At 47.4% G+C, this 21,936-nt stretch overlaps 2 protein-coding genes and 1 long non-coding RNA gene across 3 annotated transcripts; 1 reads left to right on the top strand and 2 right to left on the bottom strand.

Moving 5' to 3' along the window:
• Positions 1-2,735: 2,735 nt before the first annotated feature.
• Positions 2,736-9,265, bottom strand: LOC124698024 (CASP-like protein 4B2). The gene is made up of 3 exons (XM_047230549.1): positions 8,798-9,265; positions 8,566-8,701; positions 2,736-3,130 (listed from the first exon to the last, which is right to left on the bottom strand). The coding sequence occupies exons 1-3, from the start codon at positions 9,115-9,117 to the stop codon at positions 2,939-2,941; spliced, it is 648 nt and encodes a 215-aa protein (XP_047086505.1). The 5' UTR covers positions 9,118-9,265; the 3' UTR covers positions 2,736-2,938.
• A 4,072-nt stretch (positions 9,266-13,337) lies between these two features.
• LOC124702188 lies at positions 13,338-17,899 on the bottom strand. Its single transcript, XR_007002375.1, has 2 exons — positions 17,757-17,899; positions 13,338-13,696 (listed from the first exon to the last, which is right to left on the bottom strand). It is a non-coding gene; the product is annotated as an uncharacterized LOC124702188 (long non-coding RNA).
• A 227-nt stretch (positions 17,900-18,126) lies between these two features.
• LOC124698023 (putative FBD-associated F-box protein At1g61330) lies at positions 18,127-20,686 on the top strand. Its single transcript, XM_047230548.1, has 4 exons — positions 18,127-18,399; positions 18,849-19,809; positions 19,896-20,045; positions 20,140-20,686. Exons 2-4 carry the CDS (start codon positions 18,856-18,858, stop codon positions 20,443-20,445), a joined length of 1,410 nt encoding a protein of 469 aa, XP_047086504.1. The 5' UTR covers positions 18,127-18,399; positions 18,849-18,855; the 3' UTR covers positions 20,446-20,686.
• Positions 20,687-21,936: the final 1,250 nt, after the last annotated feature.

Here is a 21,936-nt window from a genome sequence, read left to right as displayed (position 1 = left end):
CGCTCGCCGCGGATGCTCCGGAGGGAGCCGCCACCGCCAGGAGCATGCCAAGACCGCGGCGCCGACGAGCAACCGCGCCACGACGCCCTCCGCCCATCGTTGCGCCCCCACCAGCCCCCACGGCCCACGCCGCCACCGCGTGGGGGAGAGGAGGTGCCCCGCTGCCTTCGGTGCCGCCCGAGCTTTGCTCAGGTTGCGCCCCTTGGCGGCGGCGAAGCGGGAGAGAGATCACGGGAAGGGGTGTGGCGGTGCAACGGGTTAGGGTTTCGCTCAGGTGGCCGCGGGAGCGTGTGGACGAAACGGGGGCAGGTTGCACTCATTTCCTTCATCCACACACAGGTCCTATCCTTGCGGCCTATCAGCAAATCACCTGAAAGCGTACCAGAATAAAATTCTACCACGACTCTTAGAGTAATTCCAATAATATAGCCAACAACTAGCTATAACAAGATGCCATGTCATTTGTAGTCATCATATAGCTAATATGTACACGGAAATTCAATTCGGCTCCCGGGTGCATATGCTCCCTCTACCAAAAAAACATATTTCGAAATGTTAAAAAATTTGGATAAAAAATTCTACATGTACATCTCCATAATGTATGTGCATTCGCTAAGTTTCACGAAAAATCAATATTTTTTGTGGTCTATGTAAAAAGTAGAAACTTTATCTTATGAAAAACATTATTTTTAGCACTGAATTTTGTCTTTTTTACACACGTCATGTGATAAGTCCATTTTTTATGAAACAACTTTGTGAGCGTGTAGCATGTGAAGATGTACGTACAAAATTTTTGTTGCAATTTTTTTGAAATTTAAAATATACATAACATGCATTTTAAAATATAGGGAGCATATGCACCCATGTTCCAAAACACCACTCCCGTATGTACAATAGTTAGCTATAAAAATAAAGTACTTTACTAACATGTGGTCCACCTTTCACTCTCACAAAGTATCTAGGAACACGTGCAAGAGTTAGCTATTGCATAAGATCCACCTCACTTTTATCTCCTCTTCTCCCTCCTCCAAATCATCTATAATATATTATTTAATGTCTTATAGTCAGCTGACTAGACTCTATTGTACTTGCTCTTATACGAACTCTGCTCGGCGACAGATAAACGGAAGCTAGCATAGGATAACACCGGCTAATCATAGGGCGATGGAGATAGGGGGGTAATATGCTAGTAGCACTACACGGTTGTTGTAGCGATCAGAGCGAGAACAAAGCACACCAATTGAAAGATGTGACATAGGATGGATCAAGTTTGTTTTAAGAAAAACGGCAAGTTTGTTTTCAGAAAAACCGGAAGGTAGTAGTATTTTCATCGACTAAAAGAATTTGCGGATGGTGGAGTATTTTTGTTTGTGGAGTTGCTACGGAGAAAAATGATAGTATTTCTCCTGCTGAAATAGGTTGTGGATGATAAAGATCTCCATGGACTTCCTGCTCCTGCTCCTCCTCCCCTTCTTCCTCCCCCTTCCTCCTCCCCCCTTCCTCCTCCTTCTCCTTCCCGACGTTGCTCGAAGTGGCTGCATTGCTCCCGGTTGAAGAATTCCACGTCGCGTAGGTAATCGGCGCGGAGACGCGGGTCGAACTCCCACATCCTGAAGGTGGACTAGCTGTAGAGTCGATGGCGAAGGCGGGATCCTCGCGTAGATCCAGTGGGAGGATTAATCTCGGGCGACGGATTTCGTACGACTACTACCATCCCTCATGCGATACGGAGGCACCAAGACACGCCCGTTGTTCGGTGTACTACCCACTGCTCGTCATGCCCGCATCCCACCAAGGGACCGGCCGGTTCTCCTCGAATAGCTGGTGGGCGAGTTCCACCGGCACGTAGCGGCGGCTGCACGAGGTTTTCTTCTTTTTGGAGCGAGAGGACCCAACCTCGGTGTCATGCTTCCTCTTGCGGAACCGCCAGCCATTCTCCCATGGTGATGTCGGCGGCGGTTGGATGTAGGCGATCTGCGGGCAGACTGGGCATCGTTGAAAGGGCAGACAGCACATTGAACTGGGGGAGACACCCAAGCAATGTGCGTGCCAACTCTGGCGTGCGTGAAGACGGGACTCGGCTCAAGGATCCAAACTGTCGCCGAAGCCTTTACCCGTGCGCGGAAGACGAAGCTCACATGGTCGCTGTTAGGCGGGCCCAAAAGGCAACGAGGCGGACGCGTGCGTTGACCACACAATGTCTGTGAAGACGCATTCTCGACACAAATTTAGGCTGTATTTACGTCCCTGCGGATAAGTCGGACATTTTGCGTCGGATCGCTGGGCTGGGACACAATCCCATTTAGCGACTGTTTGCTTCGGACCATTGGAGATGCTTCAATCATGCAATTTTATCATGCAATTTATGTGGGAAGAAAAAGAAAGGCAATTGAATGTACAGTATCACAAAACCATCTATAGTGTAAAATGATGACGTGGTGCAGTGTGATTGGATGAAATTTGACCATGAACAGTGGTCAAACTGCTCTCCGCGCAGCAAATGGGTTCAGCTTTTATATAAGTTATTATTTGGATGTTATACTAAAATGGGTCTAGATACATCTAAATTTTGAAAGTTGAGATACCCTTTTATAGACGGAGGGAGTACTACAAAAAGTTTCAAATACACACTGCAACAAAAATTGCAGGCACACACGGTTCTTCTTCTCCACAGGTTCAGGATAAATAGTTCTCTTCAAGCAGTAATATGTTATCAAAGCCCTGATGATAGCACAGAACTTGAAGAAAACACCATTGCATTAAGGCATATGCTGCATGTAAACCTATGTACAAATGCGGTAGCCACTAAAAATTGACAGCAATCACCATAAGGCACCACGCCTATGCGTGGAAGGACATCAAAGGTTTCACTTCCACAGAATGAATGACTCATGTAATAGTTAACTCTTCTATAATGATGATTCACAAAATCACATAATCACATGTACGTTTGTTTCGAGAGCTTGTAACCGGAAAGTGTGGCTGCCAAGGCGAGGGCAACAAATGCAAGGAAGGCCATGCTAATGGCGGCAGCTGTAGCGTCAGTGAAGTTGTTGACCACCGCGGTTCTCATGCGGTTCGTGATGGGGGTAGCGGCTGATAGAGCTGACATCAACAAGTATGCAACTACCTGCAAATACATTTACCAGCTCCTGTTAGTTCCAATACAGTCTCAGGAAGTCAGGAAAGAAAATGTATTTGAAAGGCTGGAATTCAGGTTTTGGAAGCTAACTTGATCCAGAATATTCTACTGGCTGTATTGTGATATTTGACAAGGTACAACACAAACAAAAAAATAAAATACTTGCAACCTCCTGAGCCCTGATCCGAAAATATAAGGGTAAACATGACAATGTTTGAACTAAAACCTTCTTATGTGGCTTAAGCATGAATGCGTAAGAATGCCATGGATGCAGCGTACCATCTTATCAATATGTATGCACCAAGTAAGTAAGTAAATTTATCAAGGGGAAAGTTTCAAGAAAACCAGTTTCAACTTGTAAGTGCCCTTAGCATACTGAGGTCCACTGATACAGAACATAGTTCTCATGAGACCCGAAGCCATGAAAGAAATACAGAAACATACACTCTATTCGTTTCACTATAATTTCTCCCATGCTCAAGAGAATCTGTTTCGACATATGTGTTTGTTGAAGAAATCAAGTGTGTACTTATTGATATATTTCCAATCTACTGTCCTTACCTAAATCAAGTGTGGTTGTAATGGTATGTCAATTAATATGGGTATGCATGCCAATTTCCCATTTACTCTCTCTTACATTTAGTTAGTCTGATTGATCTGCGCTCATTTTTTTTTTCTCGCGAAAACGCAAAAGCCTTGCGTTTCGATGCATTGATAGATAAAGAAGAGTTTATGTACAAGTCCGAGGACGGACACACCACGCCGTACAACTCGACCCAAGAAAAAGGAAAATCCTAGACTAGGGGAGTAACTGGCGCACACCCCGGGCTCCCGCGTCCGCCCAAAGCCGCGCGTTGGCAGTGATTTCGTTGAACAAGGATGTCACCGAAGGCCGTGCGTTGTGGAAGACCGCCGCGTTCCGGTGTTTCCAAATCCACCATGCCGTGAGCATGATAACCGACGAAGTGCCCTTGCGCAGCTAGCGAGGGGCGGTCCGCACCACCAGCGACCACCACTCCGCGAAGTCGCCCTCAGCCGTGGGCGGGTCTGAGGTGGATCGGATCCGGAACAGGACCTCAAACCACACCGTCCTAGAGAAGGAACATCCAGTAAGGAGGTGCCTCATGGTTTCGGCGGACTGATCACATAACGGGCATCTCGGCGCATGCGGCAGCCCCCGCCGTGCCGCCTCTCACTCCGTCCAAAGACCTGTCGAGGCAGGCCAACCAGATGAAGAACTTAACCCTAGGTGGCGCCTAGGATTTCCAGTTGAGCTTCCAAGACCCTGAGATGATCGCCCCCGGAAAAGGGTGTCATAGCAGGATCCAGCAGAGTACTGTCCATCCGTCGTCCACCGCCAAACCCACCTGTCTGGGTCCCCCGATAGTTGAATGTCCCTGAGTCTACCCCACAGCTGGACGTACTGCCACAATGCCAGAGCGCTCGGTGCACCTACTATATCGGGGATCCAGGTGCGATCAACCGGCGCTTCACGGATCGTGCGCGCTCTTCCGCCGGCGCTTTGGAACCAAAGCGTATACCTCCGGCGCCATCTCCTTGATGGACCTACCAGCCATCCGTCCTCCCGTAAGAGGGCGGATTCCCCGTTGCCGACTACCATGTAGGTAGAGGCCGCAAAGACATCCAGCTCCGTCTTCGAGAAATGCAGGTCCAACCCGCGCCAAGGTCGCAGGGGGTCAGTGTGCATCCTCCAGATCCAACGCACCCTGAGGCTGATGGCCGTGCGTGCGAGATCTGGGATTCCCAGCCCCCCAAGCCGCAGCGGCCTACACACCCTCGCCCGGCTGACGTGGCAATGTCCGCCATTAGCGTCAGCCCTACCAGCCCATAGGAATCCTCGCAAGATTTTGTCGACCCGCTTGAGTGCTTTCTTATCAAGACTCGAGCACCATCGCCTGGTGCAACGGTATCGCTGCGAGAACCGAGCGGATTAGCGCCAAGCATCCTCGCCCGAGGCATCATTGATGCTCTCCGGGTAGGTAGCTTGTCGGCTAGACGGTCTATAAGGGGCTGGAATGCCGCAGCCGTCGACCTCCCGATAGACGGCGGGATGCCGAGGTATCTCACCGGGAACGGCGCTAGGCCGGCACTCCATGAGTTCAGCAGCGCCCGCGGCCTCAGCCTCCGAACAGGCGATGGGGGAAACAGAGCACTTGGCGAAGTTGGTGCGCAGCCCTGATGGCAGAAAATCACCACATCATACGCATAGAGCGACACCGACGTCGCTAAGTCCCGCCGTGCTAAGCGCCGCAGCACCCCAAGCTCGATCGCCTTAGCCAACAACCTGTTGAGGGTGTTCATCATCAGAACAAACAGCGCTGGCGAAAGGGGGTCTCCCTGTCTCAGGCCCCGTCGATGCCAAATCGGGGGGCCCGGCTCGCCATTGAGCATCACCCTGGTGCTCGCAGTGGATAGGAGGATGGACACGAGTTCACGGAACCTTGGCCCAAACCCTAACTTGCGGAGGATCTCCGAAGGAAACCCCAAGAAACGGAGTCGAAGGCGCGGGCAATGTCCAACTTGAGCATCACCCGCGGCTCCTTCTCCCTGTGTAAGAATCTAGCTGTCTGCTGGACCAACATGAAATTGTCGTGGATACAACGCTTGCGAATGAACGCGCATTGTTACGATCCACCAGCGACTCCATCCTAGGGGCTAGACGAGTGGCGAGCACCTTCGCAACCAGCTTGGCAAAGATATGGATCAGGCTGATTGGGCGGTAGTCGCCGAGCGCAGCCACATCCGGGCGCTTAGGCAAGCAGGTCGGCAAGGCCTGGTTAAGACCTTGGAACCCGCGCCCGCACAACGTGAACAACTTGTCGAAGGCTGCCATGAAGTCACCCTTAACCACTCCCCAACACTTCTGAAGGAACTCAGCCATGAACCCGTAGGGCCCCGGCGCCCTATGTTACATGGTACGGGGATACGGATACGGGGATACGGATACGGTGATACGGCAAAACGGCATTTTCTGAAAATAGACTTACGGGGATACGGCTAGTATATGCATAATTTCATTAGAAATCAGGACCAGTAACCAATATTATAGAGGATGGACAAATTAATGTTAATAAAATAGCTTAATCTTTTTTCATTGGTGCTGATCTGAAGGAGTAGCTGCCTTTTCTAGTCCCAACTCGTTGTATGTACAACGGCATGAGGTCTTTTTGTGGGCTGTAGCTCAAGTGGTACATGCAACAGGTCCAGCACGTATCCCACACGTTTTTCTGTGTATCCCCGTTTTGGTGCAGTATCCTGCACCGATACGGCACTTATGGGACGTATCCCTGCAACATAGCGCCTTGCCCACCGGCAGTCGCCGAATCACCTCCCAGATCTCGTCCTCCGTGAACCCCGCCTCCAACTCTGAGAGGTCCTCCGAGTGCGTATCCAGGAAGTCCAAGTCCAGCGAATGCTGCCTAACCACCGAGGTGCCGAGAAGGCCCTCAAAGTGCGTGAAAGCAGCTTCAGCCATGGCTGCCTGGTCAGAAATGACCGCGCCTCCCACCTGCAGGCTGTGGATCACGTTTTTCTGGCGACGGTACGCCGCGTGTTGATGGAAGAAGGCCGTGTTGGCGTCCCCCTCTTTCAGCCACGCAATCTTGGCCCGCTGCCTTGCCATAGTGCGCTCAAGCGAAGCCAGGCCCAGGTAAGCGTGTTTGAGGTGCGCCCTGAGTCGGCGCTCGTCCGGAGATAGTTGTCTAGACTCCATGGCCACATCCAGCCTAAACACGACCTCCCGCGCTATCATGTTGGGCTGACCACATATAAAGTGAACGTGAGGGAGCACCAAATAGTCATATTATTAGCAGAAGCCGCATTTCAGTACATAGTGAAAACATTCATACCCTCCAGGGAATCCTTAGTAAAGTGGTCCCTAAACATTTGAAAGTTGTGTTGTTCCATACATTTCTCTTTGTTTAAGGGACAACATGATTAAATTTTGAAATGTACTAGTATTATGCTCCTGCAAAGCTCCAAACAAACTAGCAATTTGGGAGTTGGAACATACATGGAACATGGATCAACTTTTTTCTAATAGTTCATGGAAGGACCCCTAACCACTCAAATCGTCTCATTCAGATAGTATAGTAGCCACTAGCCGCTAAACTACCAGCATTGCTGCGGTTGGGTTCCCATACAGATTGATAAAATTATTGGACCATGATTGAAAGCTACCATGTATCCTTTTCTTAGTCCTTTGCAGAAAGAGACAAGAGGAGGTACGGGTTGTAATTTTTGAAGTTGTAGCTATGTGCCTGGAAGCAGGACATTGCAGTGTTCCACACTTCCGTAGACAAATCTAGATGCTCTTAGCAGTTCAAGGCGCCTCCATTTGAAAGCCAATCCAGTAAGTGTATTGGGCGCTCATCTGGATTTCACACAACATATGCAAAGGTGCATTGATATCTCCTTTAACATGGAAGTGGAATCTCTGCTCTTATCTTACTTTAACATGGGAAATTTCCCCCACACTTTATGTCTTTATACGGTTGCCCACTTTCCCCTCACTGACCAGCAAACACTGGTCCAAATTGAGTGACTGAAATTACATAGTAGATCAGCGACGAATTGAGTGACAAGGAGTGGAGTAATTATTAGCAAGCAATAAGTCGCTGCAGAGTAAGAAGAGCGCGAAGCAACTCGCCTGATCAGCTACGAAATCGAAAATCCTCCCGGACGGCGCGGAGGCGGGGTCGGCGCCGCCCCGCATCCGGTGCGCATGCCGCAGCGCCTGTGCAGCGAGTAGGCGAAGGCCAGCGCGGTGATCGCGAGTTGGAACATACATGGAACATGGATCAACTTTTTCTAATAGCTCATGGAAGGACCTAACCACTCAAATCGTCTCATTCAAATAGTATAGTAGCCACTAGCCACTACATTACCAACATTGCTGCGGTTGGGCTGCCATACAGATTGATAAAATTATTGGACCATGATTGAAAGCTACCAAGTATCCTTTTCTTAGTCATTTGCAGAGAGAGACAAGGGGAGGTACGGTTTGTAATTTGTGAAGTTGTAGTTAAGTGCCTGGAAGCAGAACATTGCAGTGTTCCACACTTCCATAGACAAATCTAGATACTCTTGGCAGTTCAAGACGCTTCCATTTGAAAGCCAATCCAGTCAGTGTATTGAGAAATTTCACACAAACATATGAAAAAAAAATACTAACACTGGTGGCTGGAATCTCTACTCTTATCTTACTTTTTTAACACGGGAAATTTCCCGCACACTTTATCTCTTTATACGGTTCCCCACTTTCCCCTCACTGACCAGCAAACATTGGTCCAAATTGAGTGATCGAAATTACCAGTAACAGTAGTAGATCGAGACATCGAGTGGAGTAATGATTAGCGAGCAATAAGATAGCAGCAGAGTAAGAAGAGCGCGAAGCAACTCGCCTGATCAGCGACGAAATCGAAAATCCTCCAGGACGGCGTGGAGGCGGGGTCGGCGCCGCCTCGCATCCGGCGCGCGTGCCGCAACGCCTGCGCCAGCGAGTAGACGAAGGCCAGCGCGGCGATCGCGAGCAGGTACCTAGCAACAACAGCGCAGCACGGTTGGTAAGGCGGTGCCCGGATCGAAGGGTACCCCGAGGCAGGCAGCCAGAGTCGAATCGAATCGCGCACGCACCTGTACTCCTGGTATCGGTCGAACTGCATCCAGTCGCCGTGCTGGTTGGATGCGAGGAGCACGAGCGCGACGAAGGCGAAGGCCGCGGCGGCGGCGTGCAGCGCGAGGGGGCTCTTGTCGAGCATGTCCTCCCGCCGCCACCGCGCCACCACCGAATCCACCACGCCGCCGCCGCCGCGGGCGCGGTGGGCCCCTCCTCCCGCGGTGGAGGCGCCGTTGTAGGAGCTGTACTCCTTGTCGGCGGCGTCCGGCTGCTTCGCGGTTGCGTCGGCGATGGCGGCGTCGGCCGTGGCGGAGGCGTCGGTGGTGACCATCGCCATCGCTCACCGGTGGCGCAGGCGCAGGCGCAGAGTGTCAAGTCCGTCGATGGCGGATGGGGGAGCTCAGCTTGAAGTGAAGTGGGATGCTGCTTTGCGTGTGATGAAGCCGGAAAAGGCACTTGGGATGAGATGAGATTACCGGAGCAAACCTCACTTTCTGGGCTGGCTGGTTTGTCAAAGTCTCGAAAAATCTTGGCTGATCTGTTTGTGCTTGGGCCCTTGAGCCAATGAGCACAGCAATGATTTTCGTGGACCAGTAGTGACAGCCTAAGAGCATCTCCAGTCGCGTCCCCCAAACCGTCCCCCAAACCACGCCAGATCGAGCGTTTGGGGGACGTGTTTCGTTCGTGCCGCGTTTGGGGGACGTCGCTCCCCAGCCGCGTCCCCCAAACGCCGCCCCCAAACATTTAAAATAATTTTTCTTGGCATTTTTATTTCAATTTCCACAAACTAATACATAATTGGGAACGTGGTTTACACGAAGACATAGTTTGGAACATGGTTTTCCACAAATTAATACATAGTTTGAACCATGGTGGACACAGATATAAAATATTGCAAAGAAACTAAACCTAACTAGGCCGTGCATCCTGTGTTCGCTGCTAAGAAAAAACACTCGAGGGCACACCCAGTCACCTAAACTGGAAAATCCAGCGGGAGGATGGTGCCCTTGTTGGTTCTACCGATGAGGCGAACAGGCAGAAACCTCCGTGCACGTATTCGTTGCGAAGAAACAACACTCGGCCGTCCTCCTCGTCGGTCGCTGTCGTTGTGGGAGTCCCCGTCGCCGTGGTAGTCCCGGAGGCGGCGCCTCTCGTCGAAGACCTTGACGCTCATGTCCCCCGTTGTCGAAGTAGGAGAACACGAGGATGAAGCCGGCTCGAGGCCGTGGTGGCGCGCGAACTTCTCCCAGCCGATGTTGAGGTACATCTTGCCGCGCGCGTCGTAGATCGCGTTGACGATCCACCGGCAGGAGCCGCACGAATGCTCCCGCAGATGCATCGTGCGCGGGCGTACGCCGCCGACGTACTCGGCGAAGGATTCCGGCAGCCTCTGGATGCCGCGCGGGTCGCCCTTGAGGACGTGGACGAACTCGAACAGGACGTCCGGCTCCACGTCCATCTCCGACGATGAAGACGACGGCGTGGGAGGCAACGGCTAGCGTTCAGCTATGCCGCGGCCACGACCACGACCACGACCACGGCCGCGGCCGCGAGGTCGGCCTCCGCCTCTATCAGACATAGCGTCGAGTCTTGTTGAGAGATGGTGGCGGCTAGGGTTTGGGAGAGAGGCGCTAGGGTTTGTGTGTGAGAGAGACGATGAGAGGCGCCCCTTTTATAGGCCGGAGGGAGGCGGAGGAGCCGTGGCGCTCATTAACGCCGGCACGCGAGCTAGGCGCGACGGGACGCGTCGGCCGCGCCCTCTGCGGGAACTGCACCGTCGCTGCGCGCCAATAACTTCCGTCGCGAGGTAGGCGACAGTTAGGTTTAAATTAATTGTGCCACTGACGGGTCGGCCCCGCCACTCCCCGCCTCGCTTTTCGTTGTGTCCGGCATCCCCGGTGCGTCCCCTGTGGGACGGGGACGGGCTCGGGGCGCCGGACACCGTATAGGGGCGCGCCGGACAAAAAAGGCTTTGGGGGACGCGGCTGGAACGCATTTTCTGTCCGGCGCGCCCCAAATTCCTTTGGGGGACGCTTTGGAGGACGCAGCTGGAGATGCTCTAAGCTATGCGCTTTCGAGTTTGATTTCCTTCCCTCATGGACAAAGGTAATCTTTTCAAACTCTACACGGTGTGCTAGAATCTCTTTGATAGTTGGTACATAAATCCCTCTAGTGCCAGCAGCAATGTCATTCACCACATGCTTGCAACGCACACTCTACAAAGGGAAAGATTGGTTGCAAGTAAGAGAGCCTCCTGGAAAGCAAGAGCTTTTAGAGAAGGTGGATCAGTCATACCTAGGAAGACAATCGTTGAGGATCCTAGGAACATGGTCATGGGCAGCCTAACCCGACGGACAGTTGCAAAAGCCCGATGAGTGGCTTGGGTTCGGGATCCAAGGGTATGTTTGGATTGTAATCAATGGTAACCATACCAAAATTTTGTCTCGCCCACGGACTTTGGTTGTCGTTTGGACGAGCGCCAATTTTTTGGCGGAGCTTCTCTACGCCCTCAGCTCGCCCGCGCGCTGGCGAAAATAACACGGGCGCAGGGCGTCCGTGCGGGGCGAGCCAATTTTTTGGCGCTCGTCCAAACGACAACCAAAGTCCGTGGGCGAGACAAAATTTTGGTATGGTTACCATTGGTTGCAATCCAAACATACCCTTACTACAGGCTTTTCAAAGCATGGCCCGAAAGCCGGCAATGCCACCTGAGGATGACAAGATTCTAAAGAAAAGCAAATACTCATGAGTTTGAAGACAAACGTAGAATATAAAAGGATCGTTCACCCATAGCTTCCATATTTTAGTTTCAAGACAATCTTCGTACACATTTTAGTTGTTTAGTATTTCATCTTCACTGGAGACATGTTCTTCATCTCGTGTCCAGTGTTCTTACACATCTAAACTGGGAACACATGTATTATAGAAATACAAAATATAATAGATATCCCGAATTAGAAAGATCTATGCTGCGCGACGGCCCTAGCGACGATGACCGTGATTGTTACAACACTTCTTTGTTTCATTTCTTATTGGTGAGGCTCATAATCCCATGCAACACCTTATATGGGACGCTGAAGTTCTCGACATTAAGATCTCCATATGAGGAATGAAATATTGTAAGTCATCATACAAAAAACATCTAGAATAGGGAGGTCAAGGCCCTCCCTAGCCCCAATACAATGCTCATATATAAATCAATTGTTTATTATTGTGCCTTCTACCACACTCATTCCATTCTTATGATAAGGACTTTCAGTGGACTCATGTTTTTCATCTAGTGTTCAATGTTCTTATATATACAAATAGGGAGTAGACGCATGAGGATAAGACAAATGTGATTCTTATAAGTGTTATATTCTGTATGCACTTTAACCTGTTGAGTGATTGTAAGTTACCATTGACTTAACTTAAAATCCAATACTGCGTGTGCAAGAAATCAATAAGGAGTGTGCTTCGGCACAACTCCCTTTAAGAAGTTTTTGATTTTTTATGTAACCCGACGGTGGAGAATTAATAAAACTTACCCCTTTACTAAAAATGGTATAACCATGCATTTTTATATATATGAGAATGTTTAACCAGGCTTTGCTAGCTAAACAAGCATGGTGTTTGCCGGATATTCATTTCGGCTCCCGGTGCATATGTTTCCTCCACCTAAAAAACATATTTCTAATTGTCAAAAAATTTAACAAAGAAGTTTGCATGTACATCTCGATAATCTATGTGCGTTCGTACAATTTCATTATATTTTGTGTTCAATGTAAAAAAGACAAGACATGTCTCGCAAAAAGGCTTTTTTTTAACACCAAATGTTTTCTTTTTGGACGGTCCAAACGACAAGTTGATTTTTCATGGAAATACTTTGTTCGCACATACACTACGCCACATATTATTTTTAATGACAAACAACTTTTGTCACCTAATATACCAAATTTGTCATGTATTACTCTCAGATGACAAAATTTGTTCGTCATTAGGTTCGTCATTGAATCTCCGTCATAGATTGACAGATTACATTTGTTTGTCATTGTCAAATCTATGATTATTGCGACGGCCAAATTAGTTGAAGCGACAAACTACTGCGACAATGAAAAATTCCGTGGCCATAATTTATTTCAACACAAATAATTTTGGTGGCAAGAAACTATGTCAACAAATCTTATATGCGTGGAAAAAAGAATGGCCACAAACAACTCAATCGTGGTAAAAGAATTTTCTGGTATCGCGACCGCCAAATTAGTTGAAGCTAATTGAGATCTAGTGAAAAAAATATAGAAACTTTACACCCGCAAGATGATTCTGGACAAAGTCACTCAAATAAAAATCATATCTTTGCAATAAATATACAAGAATATTTATGAAACATTGCATGGTAATACAAAAAAAACAACGGATCATCAGTTCGATCTCATGGAATATTCTATTCGGTGGCAAAAAAATAAATTATGCTGCTCTCAAATGCCAGTTCTAAAAAGCGGTTGGTGGGATCATTCGTTGTTCATATCCTTCCAAATGTTTTCATCAAGATCAACCTGTTATATAAGAGACAATACATAAAAGTTAGGAGCTCCTTCATTCTGCACTTCAGCTGGAAATTAAAGGAGTACTACAATTGATTTATATATGAGCATTGTATTGGGGCTAGGGAGGGCCTTGACCTCCCTATTCTAGATAGGAGTAAGCACTACGGCCAAAACTTCTTAACTGACAAGCCCATAACTTCCTAGTGGAAACCAGACACCATACATCATCTTAATTCAAACAGATCCAGCTTATCATACTACATCTCAGGGCGACAAGTTCAACAGCACAACCATGCAGGGCTTGTTTTCCCAACAAAGAATTGATGATCAAATATTCAGGTCTGTCTTGCAGTTGTCTCTCAAGTCCTTCAACTTCACAACAGCTGAATGCTGAACAAAAGGGGAATTAGAGTATTAGCACATGATGATCATACTGACAATTAATCAATAAAAGTGAAGACATACTGCCCAACAATAATTTGTAGTGCATGACAGAGACGTGGACGCAATGCTATATTGTTCATACATAGATACAGACAAGAGGTCAGTTCATCATATTTTCACAAGTCACAGGGAGCCAAGGTGCAGGTATCTATAAAAAAAAATGACATAAACATGTATATATCAGTAGAGATCCTCAAAATCACCAGCATTGGACATTCGTTAGGCATAACAGTTTATTATATTTTCATCAGGTTTTCGTTGCTGCACAAAATTAGTAAGTAGTAGTTAGTTATAGAACCTTCCAGGAGCAAGTCTTTTAGACAGAAATGAATATAACAGTTATCTACAAAACTAAAACAGTTTCAGGCATGACCCAAAATGAAAAGGAAGACTAACTTTCAGTTAACGAAATCTACACTAATATAAAAAGACCCAGAGAGTCCCATCCAAAAGATCTATACCGTTCAAACGCCTAGATCCAACGTCTGAGATCGCTCCAATGATGTATTGTCTGCCATGGTCCGCCGAGCGGAGGAAAATTTCCACCCACGCAGTCCACGCAGAGAACAAACTGCCTCCCACGATCTGGATGCCTCCCACGATCTGGATTAAGGTATTCCCATATTTTCCATGCCAGGCTCCTAGCACAGCGCCTGCTCACACGCCGGCGCTGACAAGCGTCGACGCCGTCATGCTGCCTCGTGAGCCTCCTCGAAGACTGATGCAGAGCCATCTAGATCGGCGTGAGATGGAGACTGTACCGCCGTCGGCATGGCCTCCTCACTATGGTTTCAGAAATCGGGAGGGGCCGGCGGCGGAAGGACAGCGATCTGGAAGACATCCGTCCTCACAAGCTCATTGTCTTGCTCTGCCCGAGGGCTGCCGGCGGTCGCCTCCTCGCTGACCCGCGGCTCACCATCAAGGTAAAAGGTTGGACGATTTTAGTGATGCTTGCGCTGCAGCTTTTGTGCTATTATGGATGTCCATTCTCTACACAAATCGTTTCAGTCAGATGCTTTTGTCAAGTGGTACTTTCTCCGTGTTAATTTAAAATCGTTCTATTTTACTGATCTCTCTATGGTTAGAATTTTCTTCTGGTGTGTTAGGAATGGGAAGAAGGTGAAGGCCTTGGGAAAGACAAGTAAGGCAAAAAGGGGTGGTAGACTGAAGCAAAAGCAAGACACACTAGGTATGATTACTCCTTGTAGAACTACTGTATGATTCATGCATTTGGTGAGTAAAGAAAAATACTTGCCTGATTGGCCCTAGACCGCTGAAATCTGTTTTCTTTTCTCCTCATATGCAGGTATCAGTGTAGACATACGATACCACCCAATTTGATCATATGCTAAAGAAACTGAAAATGGTATGGCGTGTAGCAGTTCTTTCTTTGCTCCTTTTATGAATGAATTAAGATTCAAGCGTCTGATCTTCTTTTATCTTTTTCATGTCATTTGATAATCGCTCCTTTCCATGCTGATAGCCATCTTCTAATCTGTTAAAAAGGTAGCCTCAAAGGTGTGCATGTATATTTACTCTTTATAACATAATTTGCTAATTCTGGTATAATCTTATTCCTGGTTTGTACAGAAGTTGAGAATATAAGCAGCTTGCCAGACAGTATATCCAAGAAAGATAAACCTGCAAAAGATGAAAACGCTAAAGTTACCTGGCCTCAAGGAAGGTTAATCTGACCTTTAATTTCAGCCCTTCTAATTCTTGTTGTTTGATAACTTGATGTAATTATGTAACAAATAGTTAGAAAAATGCTTGATGCTAACTGGAAGGATGATTTGGTTTTGAGTATTTGTGCAGGCTGAAGAAGTGAAAACAACGATCTTATCTATTTGTTGCTCAAGATTTATACTTCTTATTTTGAACCCTCTTGCTACAGCTCATTGTTTCTGAATCCTCATTTGTAGGAGTATTGTTTTTGCGAAGCAGGAATATCTGCATTGTATACTTTGATATATGGGTTGCATTGTGATATGCATGTGAGATTGGGGTGGGCAGGAGACTGCAGTAGCGTGTAAGTACTTGATGTGGATGTCCATCTCATCGACACGGTTCGTTGTCCTCCACCTCAATGTCGCCGGGCAGGCACCTTGGCACTCTTCCTCCGTTACCGGATCTCTGGCTCTTATGACGCACCAGATGGATGCGTAAGCATGTATGGCTTCTACGCCCTCGCCTCTTCGTCATGCCCAGATAAGTTATTGGCTTGCAAGTGTAATTACACATTCTTTTTTGCTTTGTATTGAAGTATTTACCTATGAACGTTTTAGTCAAAATTTCTTAATAATTAAGTGACTGCTGAATGTAACTGTGTAGTATATTTACTTCACCATGCCATCATTAGAATGCAGAAATGTTCTTTTTTACTTTCTGAGTTCTCTTTAGATTAGCACTGATCAACTGTGTAGTATAAAATGTTTGGCTTGCCTTGCAGTGATGAACCTATCTCAGCATGAAGGTGCATGGATGAAGCTGCATTTGGTTTTGGAGAAGATACGAGGATAAGGAGCTGCTTATATTACCAGGATAAACTGTTGGAGCCCTGGCTTGGACAACGGGTAGGTCTGGGTCTTCCATGTTACTATTAGTGACATTTGTTTTATGAAGGCAAGCTTGAGATTTCAGACAATTGTGCCCAATATCTATTCACATCGTCATGAGTTTGTTTCCTTAATGATTGAGGCAGTTTAGAGCCAATTAATGTTTTCCAAATTACATTGTTACGATGTTGAAAAGAGAACAACTTTAAGTATAGTTTTGTTGGTTCGACCGAAACAAATGTTGTTTATATGAGCCATGTTCCTGTTGAAACCCCATGATTGAACATAGAAAGCAAGCTAGATTGAATGTCATTCATAAATGATTAGGATTTCAATTTGCATTAGTTGAAAACGTGCGTGCAGGTGCAATCTTACTAGTATTATAGAACTAACAGTACTAGTCTAATAAAAATTCTGCAACAACCAATCTACATATAGTTATTTGCAAGCATGTATAACAATGTGGGGATCCAGTATAGGCAAAACCAAGTGTCCTTTACTGTTCCAACAAAATGTCCTATCTTCTTTTATTGTTCCAACAAAGGAAGTTAACAAGAAATGTACGGATGCAATTCGAAAACTGACTGAAACTACCACATCACCGGTATTTGTAAAAAAAGAGCTCCTTAATTGCTATTACCATGCTGCATAGGATCATAACATCAGAAAATTGCTATTATGGTTTACAGGAGGATGAACTAACAGGAAAAACACGTTTGCTACAGGGGTATGCACAATGCAGCAGATAATTCAACTAGAGAATGTTTTTGGGTGAGATGGCCAATGTCCTAGTTACTAAACTATAACGCACTGCAAGCTGAAGTTCAGTTAAATCACACACAATATAGAACTGGCACCATGTATGTAAATTTAGGGATGTCAGGAAAGTATAGAACTGTTAGACCATCTTTCGACAGCGCGTGTTTGATGATGCATTTCTAGATAAGGTGCCTCTGAATTGAACTACTTGACAATGTTCAGAAGCTACATACTGTCAGATTTTTTTTCCCAAGAAGATTTACCGCTGTACTCTCATGAAGAAACTACAGAACACAACTTCATGTAGTCCAAGCATGCTAAATCCAGGTACACGCTCGGTTATGGAGAAATTTGGCAAGGAGGCTGCACCAAAAAATAATCATAGACCGAACCTAACCTAGAAATTTTTATTTGCAATCTCACTCCGTACAGAATCATTGTCCACTAGCATCAAGCAGGGCAAAACTAACAGCGCATCTTGAATTCACGAAGAGAAAGCACTACGTCTCAGCATCGAGCTATGGACTGCACAAATCAGAAAAAGCACGGGCGCGGCACCAGCCGCTGCTGCTCCCTTCCCTCCCACTGCACGCGGCGTCCACGCACCTCCGTCCTCGAGCTCCGTCGCGGAGGCGGCGACACCAAGAAACCCTAGGGAGGAGGGGAAAAGGGGAGGAGACGCGAGGACTCACCGGGGACCAGTCGCCGGAGGAGTACCTCGTCGCCGCCGTTGTGATTTGTGCGCTCTTTCCCCACCGCCGTCGCCTTTCCCCGCCGCCGTCGCCGCCGTTGCGTCGCCTCCGTCTCTGGTCTCCCCTTTTCGATCACGAGCCAATACACCGGGTCGACCTCGTGGTTGAGAAAACCGGAGGGTGAAGCTTACCGGGTCGGGAAGATCTGGGATGGGCCGGAATATTACCCAAAAAACCAGAGAAGTAAACGGGTCATCCGGTAACTTTCGGGATTCGATCGTGGGCCGGTATTTTACCCTCCCAACCCTAGAAATACCAGACAAGTAAACAAGGCCTCAACGGTTGTGAACCGGACACGGTGGATTTGGGGGTAAACTTGTGTCCGAAGTCCACGCATCCTTCCCCTTCCTCTCCCTGTGCCTCGTTCGGATTCGTCTGCCGAACCTCTGACCGACTCCGACCTCCGACCTGGCTCGGATCCAACGCGGCTTTCAACTAACCCCCGCCGTTACCTAGAGCTAAGCTCAGCATCAACCCCAGTCCCCAAATCGCTTCGCCTCTCACGCGCGTCGCCGCCCATCGCCGTTCCTCTTCTGCCGTCGCGTCGCTGCTCTCTCAACCCCGTCCGCAGTCTTGACAATCGGTAAGCCTTTTCTCATCCACTGATTGGATTAATCCCACTGCATTCCACAAATTTTGGATCTTTGCCGGTGCACACTATGGCACGCCATCTAGATCCATCCCCTTCCCCATCTCGCCTTCACAAATACACTCACACTCATCTTCTGATTTATCCCCGAATTCATAGGTAGTAATGCACTGAAACGTAACAAAAGTGGCCTTCTGTTTCATGGCGCTGCTAGAACTTTATTAGCTAGTTTATGGACTGATTCTTCTTATCTGGTCATGAGGGATAGTAAAACCTAGAAAGAAAATGACGACTTTATGGACTGATTCTTCTTATCTGTTCATGATTCATGAGTGATGATAGAACCTAGAAACACTCTGTTGTGAAGTTTTTTACATGTGTTCCGGCCTTCCAGGTTCATGTGCCCGATATATTTACACTTAACCTGGCATCATTTTCTGCAGAATCAAAATGGACAGCCATCTAACACGCACACGTAAAAGACCGAGGCGCTGCTATCACGAACCAGTCATTAAGAAAACCAGAGCAAAGGTTCATCTTGCAGATCTTTCTGAGGATCTTTTGTCTCTAGTTCTATCAAAATTACCGATAAAGGATGCAGTGAGAACTGGTGTTCTGTCAAGTAAATGGAGGCAAGTGTCGAGGGGTTGCTCCAAACTGAAATTTGATGGTTTCACTGTGTGCGGCAGCGGTGTGTTTGGGGGACAAGAGTACACTCAGAAATTCATCGACAATGTTAATGCAGTCATGCGGCAGCAGCAGTGCATGGTTGTTGAAGAACTGGTGATCAGATTTGGATTCGACATCAAGCTAGTGGATCATGTGAATACTTGGGTGGATTTTGCTGTATCATCACGGACAAAGAGTCTTGCCCTTGATTTAGCGCCAGCCAAATTCCGTGCTGATCAGTACAGATTTCCTGTCGAGCTTTTAGATGACGCAAGCCTATATCGGCTTCGTCATCTGCAACTTAGCTTTGCTTCATTTGAACTACCCTGTCAATTCAGCGGTTTCCCGAATCTGAGAACACTTGATTTGCACATGTTACGTGTCACTCGGAAGGATCTTCAAGATACGCTGTCAAATTGCGTTAATCTTGAGTGGTTCAGTATGGTTAGATGTCATTTGAATGATGAGTTGACAGTAGGTCAGCCATTATCAAAGCTACTATACTTGCGTATTGTGCACTGCAAGATAACCAAGATAGTACTCAATGCGGTGAAACTTGAAACGTTCATCTTCTATGGGCGTCTGTATCCAGTTGACCTTGGGGGTGCTCCAGAACTGAAACACGTAGATCTTGATTTCTATTCGTCTGTACCTCTTGAGCATGCTTTGACTGTACTTCCCAAAGTGTTTTCAAGTGTTCATGATCTGACATTGCGTGCTTTTATTCCACTTAAGGTTGTTCTCTCACACTTGCATCAATATCTAAGTTGTTCTGTCAGTTTTTTTTCTTCCGACATGACCATTTATCATCTACTTTTCAGATGCCCTTGCTGATGGAAACCCCATACAAGTTTTCCCAGTTGAAACATTTAGATTTGTGGCCGATTCTAGGTCATAAAGAAGCTAGCAATATTCTTTCATTGGCCTCCTTTTTGAGGGCTGCTCCTTACCTTGAAAAGCTAGAGATGCATGTAAGTATCCCACCACTTGATCTTTGCTACAATTGTATTCAATAGTGAACCATGAATTATGCCTCTTATCATATTTCCTCTCGAAATTTTGCAGTTTAGCGGTTTTGATTTCGCACATCGGGTCTCACATCCTATCAAGATCCTTCCAAGGTGTCCACATAACTATCTGAAGAGCCTGCATATTACTGGATTTTCGGGAACAACATCACAACTTGAACTTCTAATGCACACCCTTGAAAATGCTCATGCCCTAGAGTTCTTGACAATTAAAGGAGCTGACATAGTTGGTCGTGATCTAGATCGTGAAGGGAAAATAAGATTTGTTTCCCAATTTCAAAAACTAGAGAGAAGATACCTTCATGGAATAATTTCACCAAATGTGAAACTGTGTATTATTTAAATATGATCATTTACTGACTCTTGATTACATTCTGGTGTATGTGTCCTTCATGGGATAGTTCCACCAAATGTGAAGCTGTGTATTACTTAACTAGATCATTTACTGACACTTGTTTATGTGTCCTGTGTACTTCCTTGTATAGTTTCACCAAATGCAAAGCTGTGTATTACTTATATCATTTTACTGACTCTAGTTTACGCCATGCGTTTCTTGTATGTAATGCTTGTAGTAGATTATGTTATCATTCATCTCCTACATGTATTAAATTGTGTCCGATCTTGATTCACATTATATTTGTTGCAAAATAATTTCTCTCATGGCTTGAACAACTTTGGCACAGCCTTTTAGAGATGGAAATCTAGGCAGCAAAACATTTATGATTTTGTGCTAATGCAATATTGTACTATATCAATTATCCAGAACATGAACTGGGTTCAAATCAAGGATATTCCAAAAGGAAATCAATCATCCAGAGCATCAATTGGGTTGAAATCAAGGATACTCCAGAAAGATTCACAACAATGTAGTTAATTTTCTAAGAATCAGTAAGCACCTCCTATCCTCATGGTAGCCAAGGACGATGCAACAGCAGCTGCAGCCGCTCCAGATGCTCTTGGGCATTATTGATCTCCTGAATGAGCCAATTGGCCTGACGCACCTTGTTCTCTAGAACTCCTGGATCGATAATATCGTTCTGAACCCGTCCGCTGTAGAGGATAGCACTGATGTCGAGAGCAGCTTCCAATGGAACATCGCGTGCGATGCAGATCCTGATCCCCTCGGTGCCTGAGACGGCGGCGACGGCCTCACGCGCGTCGTCGCATGTCCTCACGGTCAGCATCGGGGACTCTGAAGCAGGAGGCTGGGAGGCCGACGGCGAAGAGGTGACTCTGAAGCAGCAGTGACTCTGAAGCAGGGACTCACTCTCAAGCACGGGGGTGGAGGTTGGCGGTGGCGGCGTCAGGTGAAGATTGAGCTCTTTCTGCAATTCCCGCAAGAATTCAGCCGCTGCCTCTGCATTTTTGACTCGGTTAATTTCGTCGATTTCGTCTGCTGGCTCGCAGGGGTCTCGGGGAGCAATATGGACATCGCCGGTATGGAGAGGGAGGCCGACGACGGAGGAGATGTTCCCGGCCTCATGGACGGGAACACCATGTTCGGCCCGGGCGTGAAGAGCCGAGCCGCCGCCCTCTTCACGAGCAGCGCGCCGCCGCGGATGGAGCTGGTGGTCGAAGAAGTCACCATCTCCTTCCCAGCGGTCGGCCTCTTCCCTTTTGGCCGGCGAGGGAGCGTACGGCGAAGAAGCAGGACTCTCAAGCACGGGCGAGGAGGTTGGCGGTGGCGGCGTCGGGTGAAGATTGAGCTCTTTCTGCAATTCCCGCAAGAATTCAGCCGCTGCCTCTGCATTTTTGGCTCTGTTAATTTCGTCGATTTCGTCTGCTGCCTCGCAGGGGTATCGGGGGAGAGCAATATGGAGATCGCCGGTGTGTA

Source organism: Lolium rigidum, chromosome 3, assembly GCF_022539505.1.
Source record: "Lolium rigidum isolate FL_2022 chromosome 3, APGP_CSIRO_Lrig_0.1, whole genome shotgun sequence".
Classification (NCBI taxonomy): domain Eukaryota; kingdom Viridiplantae; phylum Streptophyta; class Magnoliopsida; order Poales; family Poaceae; genus Lolium; species Lolium rigidum.
Note: the sequence above shows the minus strand (reverse complement) of the source record. Positions and strands in the feature narration are given on the sequence as shown.